Source organism: Cephus cinctus, unplaced genomic scaffold (assembly GCF_000341935.2).
Source record: "Cephus cinctus unplaced genomic scaffold, Ccin1 Ccin1_scaffold1042, whole genome shotgun sequence".
Classification (NCBI taxonomy): domain Eukaryota; kingdom Metazoa; phylum Arthropoda; class Insecta; order Hymenoptera; family Cephidae; genus Cephus; species Cephus cinctus.
Genome location: NW_014333573.1, coordinates 366,709 through 377,221, shown reverse-complemented (window position 1 = coordinate 377,221; position 10,513 = coordinate 366,709). Strand labels below are relative to the sequence as shown.

The 10,513-nt window shown below is 39.8% G+C and overlaps 2 protein-coding genes across 2 annotated transcripts; one reads left to right on the top strand and one right to left on the bottom strand.

Moving 5' to 3' along the window:
• Positions 1-122: 122 nt before the first annotated feature.
• On the top strand, positions 123-478 carry LOC107271767 (cysteine-rich PDZ-binding protein). The gene has a single exon (XM_015748156.2). The coding sequence runs from the start codon at positions 131-133 to the stop codon at positions 431-433; it is 303 nt and encodes a 100-aa protein (XP_015603642.1). The 5' UTR covers positions 123-130; the 3' UTR covers positions 434-478.
• Positions 479-644: 166 nt separating this feature from the next.
• Positions 645-10,502, bottom strand: LOC107271762. The gene is made up of 4 exons (XM_015748151.2): positions 10,086-10,502; positions 5,165-5,409; positions 4,930-5,080; positions 645-4,853 (listed from the first exon to the last, which is right to left on the bottom strand). The coding sequence occupies exons 1-4, from the start codon at positions 10,216-10,218 to the stop codon at positions 1,948-1,950; spliced, it is 3,435 nt and encodes a 1,144-aa protein (XP_015603637.1). The 5' UTR covers positions 10,219-10,502; the 3' UTR covers positions 645-1,947.
• Between the last annotated feature and the right edge of the window lie 11 nt (positions 10,503-10,513).

The window sequence follows — 10,513 nt, the reverse complement described above, 5'->3', positions numbered from 1 at the left end:
GACGATGAACTGTGTTCATATAGCTTCTATCTTATAAATAACCTAAAATTTTGTTTTTGCACTGTCAAATAATGGTTTGACAATCATCGTAGAGTTTCATAATTTGTTATTTGTTATACAGAATTGGAAAATGGTATGCGAGAAGTGTGAGAAAAAGCTGGGTCGCGTAATAACACCAGATCCATGGAAATCCGGTGCCCGTAATACCGTGGAGAGTGGAGGTCGCAAAGTTGGTGAAAATAAAGCACTCTCGGCAAGTAAAGCTCGTTTTAATCCGTACACAGCTAAGTTTGAGACCTGCCGAATATGTCGACAAAAGGTACATCAAGTCGGTTCACATTACTGTCAAGCATGTGCATACAAGAAGGCTATTTGTGCCATGTGTGGGAAAAAGTTAATGAGCACCAAAAATTATAAACAATCAGCTACGTAATAGCTACTAATAAATACAATCACAATTTGATAATAAGTTACTGCAGATGGGGAGTAGTTATTTTTTATAAAGCATAAGAGAAAATAAGAAAATCAGGCTACCTACTTTATGCTTAAATATGTATTATAGTTTTTTCTGTTCTATTACATTTTTTTAATTCATTACGTCATTGGTTATTAAGGATGGTAGGATAGAAAGTGACACGTGACCATTTGGTAAACAATACGATTTTTTGTTATACAAACACGAGTTTCCTTACATTAAAAGATAATATCTAGGTCTAGCAATAAAAAATAAAATATACAATATATATCAAATTATAATCATATAACAATTTCGGTTGCTGAAAAGTAACTTTTTACATTACCTTCGTACGATTTGATTAGAATGTTTCTAATGATGTATGTATTATGTACGAATTAATGCATAGACGAATTTATGTATATTAAATATATAATTGTATAGTACAACTAGTCGTATTTGACTTACACAACCGATAGAAAAATATATGTATTTCTGTGGTGGCACCATTCGTTAGAAAGAAAAGATAAAAGTGGATCTGAAAAAGAGAAATGTACAATTTGCACATGCGTCATTACAATGCAACGAGAGATTAAAATAAAAACAGAAATAATATTAAATCTAGATTCCATAATAAACAATAACCTCGAGCAGACAATAAATTATATTACAGCAGTATATTTGGGAGGAGAATATGATTGTCTTTTTTTGTACGTTAGTGAAGATTAGTCAATGAATGGAATGGAGACGACAATAAAGAGAAGTTGGATGCTAGGAGTAACTATAAAAAATTATATAGTCATATGTATATCAACACCTAGATAATATACAGCTGTACTCTCTTATAAATGTTATAAATATTGATACCGCGGATCACATTGATTGCGAACTGATTATAGCTATAATGTATGATTAATGGACCTACATTCGGATCTTCCTCATGAAAAAATGGTACGAATTTAAAACTCATTTAACAATTACAGAAGAAGTGTTACAAGGAATTCCTTACGTTATCTTCTATACTACATTCAATCTGACGCGCACTGGCCTCTCTATTTACAAATAATAGAATTCATTTGAATTTTACAACTCGTTTCTAATATTCATTACTCGTTACAGTCATTATCAATTTCTCCTATGGTTCGGAAAACAGTAAAAACAAATATATATAGTACTCAATAATCACATTGCGAAAACGTTATTAAAAATAAAATATGGTTCTCACAATCGCACACGTCTTACACTTTTTTTTAGTCATTATGGCACGTAGCTTTTGAACAAAAAGAGATAAACAAGTAAGAAGAAAGAAAACAAAGAACAGATTTAGAAAAGTGTGACTATGTTATAAACGGAGATTATTTGATTTTCGCGATAACGCAATAGAAAAATATTCTCGGACGGACTCGTTGGAAAGAGCACATGATTTTAAAATGCCCACTTTTTGATAGCATGATTCAATTTGATTTTCGATACACATCCGGTCTGTTAATTATTCACTGATGCTGTACAATCTTGTCATCATTTGATGAGGACAGTACAATGCTAGTGACCGGCTGGGGCTGACTGGAACCGTTTCCCCATGGATTGTCCTTGTTTTCACCCAGGAATACCCATTGTTCAAATTTTTTTGAAATGGCACCAGGTTGTTTTACTTCAGACGTCCCGACGTCGGGTACAGATTTATACTCAGATACATAAAGCACCTGTTTGTCTGCAGCATCCTCGTTAGTGACCGTTGTACTTTTAGTTATGTCAGATCTTCTAGGAGGGATTGGCGGTTTCTTCCCGGGCATTGGTTTCCCGTTAGACGTGACTACCGGCTCTTCAGGTTTCCGGTTTTCATTAGTACCTTCCATGATGGCAACAATTTCTTCATTTTCACTTTCTGGTTCGTGAATATTCTCTCGACTAGTGGAGACCTTTATCTCTGTGATATATGTCATCTTGTGAGGAGTGCTGGACAACGGCATCGGGGTCTCTGGAAGTGGTGGTCTTGAACTGTGCGTTAAGGTCTCGTCGACGCCTCTGACGACGCCACTGTCTTCACTATTTTCTCCACTAGAGACAGACACGTTGCTGATATTACTGATATTGTTCCTGTCTTCGTTGGCTACGAATGGATTTTTTTTATTCACTGTGACTGACGTACCGAAATCATATGCATCCTCATTCTTGTCATCCGCTACATTCAGTATACGTTTAGCAAAATGAGTTTCAAATGCCGCAGGGGAATCACTAGGTGATTTGGTTTGAGCTGATAAATTTCTGTTCTCAAATTTAGTTCTGTGGGCTTGGAATGTTGAAAGAGATTCGCGTTCTGGCATTTTCATATTTGGTGCCTGTTGATGTGTCTCAATTTTTCTCACAATGACTTCCGGCGATTCTCGCACTGCTTCCTGTGTATTGTGCTTACATTGTTCACCATGTGCTCTGTGTTCGCAGTAGGGGCAATGCTTGTCTATTATTACTTTTGTTATCGGTTCCTCTACGACTTCTTTTTTACCCTCATACATGGCACTGCTGTCCAGGTTTTTATTGGTTGACGTGGGTCTAGTGTGTAGATCAAAGAACCGTAAAGCTCTGCCGAATTCTTCGTTAGCTGAGATTCTCTCTTTATTTTCATCCTTACCAATATCATCTTCTGCATCAGACAGGGGTTTGGCCTGTCTGAAATCTAGCTCGATCTCCTCTACTGTGGGACTCTTCATGACAGACCCATTATTCACTATTCTGGCCAAAGAATTATCTTGATCAGGATTGAACATCCTTTCCGATTCGATCAAGTCCCGGGTGAGCTGTTTACTCAATGGTAAATTATAAAGTTCAATGCTGCTATCAACATCTTCATCAGAAAGGTTGATCCTGTCTGTTGTGGTTGTTGGGATTGTGAATTCTTCCTTAAGTTGTATTTCTACAGCAGACTTTGACCTCTCCAATGTTCCATTACTCTTCTTTCTGATTTTTGGCTTTTTCTCTTCAGGTTCAGCTTTTGTCCATATAGCATCCTCCAAGGTACCCCATTCGTTTGACTTTTTCAGCTTCCGCCTCTCAAACGTATCCATCTGATCCAATTTGGTCAGGTCCTCTGTAGATTCATTAATGTCTTCAGGTGGTAAAGGAGCTTTGCGTTTCTTAGAGCCAGTATCGGTCATGTCGAGACTCTGAGCCCTTTCTAGAGTAGTAGAAGTTCTACTTTCATATTTTGAAAGGTCACCAAGACTGGCGGCCTTTCGGTAGAGGTCGTCATCAACCTCTGGCACAGGTGTGTGATGAATAGTAATGTCCGCCGGGTTAAGTTCGATAGTAGTGAAACTATTCTGTAGTTCACTGTCAGTATCTGATTCCGAATTCCGTCTGCAGGTAGCAGCCTGGTTCTCTAAGCGTTGTCGACGTGCTTCAGCGCCATCTGTGGTTTCTCTCACTTTATTGACATAATCATTTAATGACTCCGTGTAGTCAGCTATACTGTCAATCTTGTCATCAGCTTCCATTCGCTCCTTTTTGCCTGGTGAAATATCTGAAGCGGATAGCATAGTTTTGGGAGGAGCTGGGGCCTTACGTTTATTTTTTTGAGGACTTTTTGGGTCTTCTGCGTCATGTTCACTAGGTGATTTTTTTGAGAGTAGTTCAGCACTATTTTTCCGATTACATCTAGCAGCCATGGCAGCGTTGTGAACCTCAGCTGGGACTTCTGTGGGTATTGAACCAGCTTCCGTTACATTAACACGATCAGTCACATCAATACCATTGGTATCAATAGATTCTCTTTTTAATGGTGCACTCTCGCGTGTCTGAACACTCTCAGTAGTCTTCTTCTCATGTGCAAATGGTACAACGTTCGTGCCGGAAATGAGTGATGAATCATCCTGATGACCGGAACTTCTGGTACCAACTAGGTACTTCTCCGCGTCCAGCTTTCGTGAGTTTCTCCGTTCGAGATTCGTGTTATGTTCATTTTCGTTTTCAATTCTGTGAACGGTACCATCTAATGCTGGAAGTACCTTGATACCAAACTTATGATGATTATTCTTGACCTCCTCGTGGCGGCGTTCCAACGTTTGATTACCGGGAGTAGACTTGGATGACTTTAGGGTAGAGTTCATAGTTGAATAATTAGAACCGAGAGACTCATTAGGATCAGCAATAAATAATCGCTTAGCTGAACTCTTGTGACCTTGAGAAAGTTCAGGAATCGATTGGCTCCTATAAAGAGGATGACATATCCTTGTAGGACTTGGTCCGATACTCTTCTTCAGTAAGGTCGTAGGTTTAGATCCTGGTCCACCACCGCTTTCGACCTCAAGCTCAACATCATAAGGAGATGCGTAGCTCAGTATCGTCAGAGCGTCTTCATAGACCATACTGCGGAAGCTGATCTTTACACTTGCTATCCGGTCTCCTGTAACAATCATTAATCATTTTATTAAATCAGATTGCGTCAAATCCTGTACCTGATTTATGGAAATGCTACCAACCTGGATGTATCCGACCGGACTCTGAAGCAGGACCTCGATGAAGAAGATCCTTCACAAAGATCCCTTCGCGCATATTTCCACATACATTAAACCCAAGTCCAGTGAAGTCTCTGCTACGAAGACTGACCACACTAACTCTGGTAGCTTTGGGCTAAAAATTTTCAAATTATTATAAACACAATACACCAGGGTAAAATCCATAATCATCATAATACCAAACTAATGCTCGACTTACTCCAAGACAAGAGTCGTCCAGAGTTCTCCTCTTATCAGTACGGTTCCCAGGTGAACCAATGCCTAAAGAAGACCAGGGAGTAGACCATCTCGTAGAATCTTTAACTGGTGTCTCGGCTGGACTGGACGACACCGTTCTATCAAGACTTCGTACAGCAGCAGGAGTAGCATCTTTGAAGCAGGGATTGTCAAAGGCATAAGCATCCTCCACGATCTCAGGATCGGTCACCAGCACCAGGTGTTTTCCTGAAATCCAAAAAGAAGGTCTTGGTGACTAAGAGGAAGCGACTTAAGGTCCGTTCATCTTCGATACCTTCTTTGGACAGGCGACAGCATTGACATAACGGATATAACGCATGGTTCATAGAGTGCCAATGGTCTTGTTTATTACCTACAGGATAGCGGTAGCACCTGTTCCTCACTAAGAAGGCCATGTTTAGTCTCGCGTGTGTGTATCAGCCTATGACTACAAGGTATAAGCACACACCATCAGTGTAGACAGGAAGGAAACGCATTCTTTATTCAATATCCGGTACCGCTATGCTGACTGATTTTATAGTGCGAGTATCCAACCTAACCTCAATTCCATAAAATAGTAATGAATAGAATAAAAATAACATTATAAAAAAAATTGGAATAAATATCTAATCCATACGTTACTCCCTATCGGAGAATTTGAATTCATTAGGAATATTTGACGCGATCACAGTGCCATCTGGCGGGCTAGTATTTCGCGCGAGTTTACATAACAAATCATACAGAAAATAATTGGTATGCGAAGACTAAACAATCGTCTGGGAGAATCGATATCTCCTTCCTTCTCTCTCTCTCTCTCTCCTGAATTTCTCCGTTTCTATTTTTCTCGATTCGCGTTACTTCTTCCAACACGCATGCCCTCGATACTCTCTCAATTAAGATAATTATATCTCGAGATAAATCACGCGTACGCAAATCCCATGAAATTTTCTAATAATCAAGAAAGGGATGAGCAGTACGTGTGTGGCTCTTTGTTTTTAGTTAATGCGTCGCGAATACGTCTTGAAATAAATAATAAATTGTACAAATATCTATTTATTTCTTAAAGAAGCCTCGCGCGTGTTTGTGCATTACTACGACAGTACGTCAGGACATACTGTAATCGCGAAATTTCGTAATGGCACGTCACAACAAATATTTACCTGGTCGAGCAATTATATATGACAAAGTTACGGAGATTTAAGTCATGTGTGATCTTGCGAGAAAACTGCTATCTTGCGTGGAATCTTCCTATTTTGTCTCTTTATTATCCCATTTTAAATGGCCCGTTTTTACCGTCAAGCCCGTAGATAAATAAGATTTGACAATGTTGTTGATCCTACGCCTTTGGTCGAGACGCCATTGGTCGCATACCATGGACGCCAAGGTGAGCTAGCTTCGCTCCCTACTCTTTTCACCTCCTTCGAAGCAACACACCTCCGGCATCACGAACTCATCGCATCGTGAATCTCACTTCGGTGGGTTTCTTCATGTTCTTCGTAGAATCTGATTTCAAGACCCATCCCAGAAACCACCTAACCTTTGACAAATACCTTTGCGTTTTGGGCGCAAGAGAATGGACCTTGGGGATAACTTTAGCGTGCTTCGTGATAACGTAATACGCGACTGTCACGGTATCCCATGCGTAATCGATCATCCGGATCATTGGACCGTTAAAATGAATGACCCTAGGAAGGATTATGACGTACGTATGTATAAGGGACAAGGTCGATAAGTATTGCAGGAAGACAGTTCACGATTGCCGGAGGATATTCGCATTTAGTGATAAACGTGCAAAAAGCGACTAAGCGTTTTGTTGTTTTGCGTAGGTGAATACCACTTTTTTGTATAAGTATATTTTGCAGTAGCACTCTTGACGGACAATGCCGCAAAATAGCTAAGCACGTATTCGTAAAATCGATCGTTACTCTTTGTATAACCTTTTCGGTAGGACGAACGGGTGACATAGAAAGAAAAGTAAAAAAAAAGGATTATGAGATTTTGCGAAAAAGGCGAAACTCGACGAGTTAACCCAGATCTCTGATTCTGTGACTGGATAAATCCTAACCTCTCTTACTCCAAATGGAGATGGCCGATCTAGGCTAAGTTCGTATTGTATCCATTTACCTTTCGTAGACTGGCAGCATTTTTTTAAACGCAACGAGTTGTCATTATGGGCGCATATTCACGCGGACGGGATGATCGTGACTTATCCGGTAAGTTCAAATTACCATCGAAGTCACTTTGAGGTTATGGACGAAACATGTTTTCCAAGAATCCCATTACTTCAACACATCAGGAATGGATCAGACTAATAATTAGTATTGGGTAAGTCCCAATAATAACAGCCGAAGCAACAATAGTGACAGATGACGATAGTGGTAAAGGTACGAATGGCGCTGTTGTCGATGCGGAGGGTCGTAGAAGTTCCCTAAGCCCAGGATCCTGGGCCCTCGCTTAGCTCCGTGGTGGGAGAATGACAACAAGCGTGATTATGCAGAAATGCGAGGCGTGGCATATGTAAGAGAAAAAAAGAAGGTATCTTAAGTGAAGTCTATCGAAGTAGAGGTTAGGTGCGACTCAATGATGCTCGATGACGTTTTCTTTTTTTATCATTCTAAACCATCCAATCAGGTTCTTCACCATTTTCGAGGTTGGAGACGACGAAAAAAAGACAAATAAGAAGTGAAATAAAACGATGCGCACTCTACCGGGGAAAAACCAATGTAGATCCTTGTACGATGATGGTATTCTACGAAATCATGGCGTACGTAGGATGGACATGGTTAAGGTGTATAACCATAAGAATTTTGGGACTTTATAATCAGGAAGATCAGTATCTCACCGGGTATTCATAATTGACGTATCATATATTCGTTTCAGGTCTAAGGTGAACGCACGCACCTGTTAAACAACTCGATTGGGCCTTAGCTGGACAAGAGGGTAAGGCCCAGGTTGTATTACATAACATAATTCGATCCTAAAGAGAATTCGAAGGTTATGTCATGCATTTACGTTAGAGGCTCGAGACTCACGCGCCAGACGAACCATTAGAGATAAGAATGCATTCCTCGTCTAAAGTGATTTTAAAAAAAGGCAATTTTCGGTCCAATAAGAATAAATCGAAAAAACGAAGACTGGAGTGTTCCTTTCAGATCTTTTTAAATTCATACAAAAATTTTATTTTCAAATCTTATCATTCCGATCCTTTTTATGATGGTAATGATGTCTCGTAGTTACGGCAAAACATTAAATCCACAAGGTCATCCGGCTTTGGTGCGCAAATAAAATGGTTAAAACCTACGCGCCACCCAAGGACTTACGATAGAAATTTACGTATTACTATCAAAGGTCCAATGAAGAGATGCCATTCCGCTAAGTTTCCCACTTGACACCGGTCCGGTTTCGATCGATCTCTCATATGTTCACGTGACCAGCTTGACAGACGTGATGCGCTTTTTAAGTGGGACCACCGCGCTGCGTAATGGCGTGCATTTTAAAGATCTTCATCACTATGATCCGGATGCGCATGTGTGAGCACGTGGCGTGTTTTTTTCGCAACACTTGAGTAGGCGTTCAATGACGTCACTCAGGTTAGCTAATACTTGCACACCATTATCGTCTTCCGTGTAGACATAGTTTGAATTTTTTTTAATTGCTTGTACAACAGCCAAAATTCTATACACCCACCCGAATGAAATTCGAATAATGAATCACAGTGTCGATCGTTAATAGACTTGCAGTGTAAAATTAGAAACTATTATTTTTTATGTCAAATCCTTAAAAGACTGAATTTTTTCTGGTTTAAAATGAAATTTTCTGCCTCTTACGGATAATATGATTCCGGCCAACTCACTATTTTTTTTTACTATCTGATTTCTGTTCTTCAGTTCATTTCTCCTTTTTCCACAATTCCGTGAATACGATTAGCCGACCATTAGGTTCTCTTCCATAAATAATCACTAACTTGAAATAATAGTGTATAAAGGGAAAGAAAGAGGTACTTCGCCCCCCTGAAGAAGGGATGGATATTTACCGTTGACAGTAATTTTCACATAGTAAATGGAACGTATAGCAGGGAGAGTGGTGTATATACCGTAATTTTTCTATTGAAAATTTCACGAGCCAACCAAACCGTGGAAAGTAGGCAGAATAAGAAAGGTAAGCGTGGGATAACCATACAGGGTAGAAGTGACCCGAAATACGACTTTTTCCAATTACCTACAGAATCGCAAGCAAGTCAATTCGATGAAAACCTGCGATTCCGTGTAGACTATCGTAACAGTAACGAAAACTGTTTCTAAAGTAAACTAAAAGTAATGAAGGTAATACTGCACATGCATTCCGAGATTATGGCTGTCGTGTGCGACATAACTTAGGCTTCTCTCTTGTGTATATATATGTATATATATAAACACAGAAGACTCGCGTATATAGGTCCATATACGCATGCACGCACTTATACATATACTGGGATGAAGAATTTCTCGTGGAAACGGCATGCCATACCTCCGGTATCAGACTCTCAACGACCTGGCGGCAGCCCGAAGCTGCGCCGCACTTTCTAAAGGCCTTCGCTGGCTTTTGCGGGACCCAGCTTTAGCTTGTGTCCAATGTTGCTACTAACCGTGAGGACAAAAAGCCACATGTGGAAATATAAACGTGTATATCAGCAAACGTATTACCAGGATATCGAACTGCCATAATGACCAGGACGATAAGGATGATTGCTAATACTGTATTAAAGCCAACTAGACTACAGTGTAGTAGCGAAACACGCAAAAACACAAGGTGACCTACACCTTAGTCTGGTTGTTCTGTCTGAATAAATTCATGCGCCGTATCTACGTGGGGCCCATATAATTAGTATTATTGAGTATTATTGAAATGTAATATATAGAACTCACCCTTATGCCTGCGCCATTGTCGATAAAGCAAACCAGTAAGAACAAGAAGTAAAAGTGTTGTAAAAAATGTACCCAAAACAGCCCCGGCTATGCTACCGGCACTGTAACACGTATCCTGCACTTCCTGCTCCATACTGTGAATATATCTTGTCAAAGATATATATAAGTCAGATGTTCATGCTTATATGATAATCCTGCGTCTTCTTCAGGGACTTTGATTGATTTGGGTAACTCGCGAGGCGCATTCTTATGCTCTGTTTTTTTTTACGTACACTGGTCCCCTTTAATTGATTCTGTATGTGGGTTAAATTAATTTTATCGTTCTATCCCTTTACTTTTTATTTTCCTTTTAGGGAATTTCGACGTAGCTGCGTAGATGCTCGCACCATGGCACACAACTGACTGAGGTAAGCGTATGGAGTCGTCTG

Excerpts from the sequence above, each read along its gene's own strand:
- LOC107271762 (XM_015748151.2), bottom strand. The coding sequence starts at position 10,218 with ATGGAGCAGGAAGTGCAGGATACGTGTTACAGTGCCGGTAGCATAGCC. Across the intron at positions 5,410-10,085 it reads ACAATGGCGCAGGCATAAGG|GAAAACACCTGGTGCTGGTG; the intron begins GTGAGTTCTATA and ends TTTGGATTTCAG. Across the intron at positions 4,854-4,929 it reads GTCCGGTCGGATACATCCAG|GAGACCGGATAGCAAGTGTA; the intron begins GTTGGTAGCATT and ends TGATTGTTACAG.
- LOC107271767 (XM_015748156.2), top strand. The coding sequence starts at position 131 with ATGGTATGCGAGAAGTGTGAGAAAAAGCTGGGTCGCGTAATAACACCA.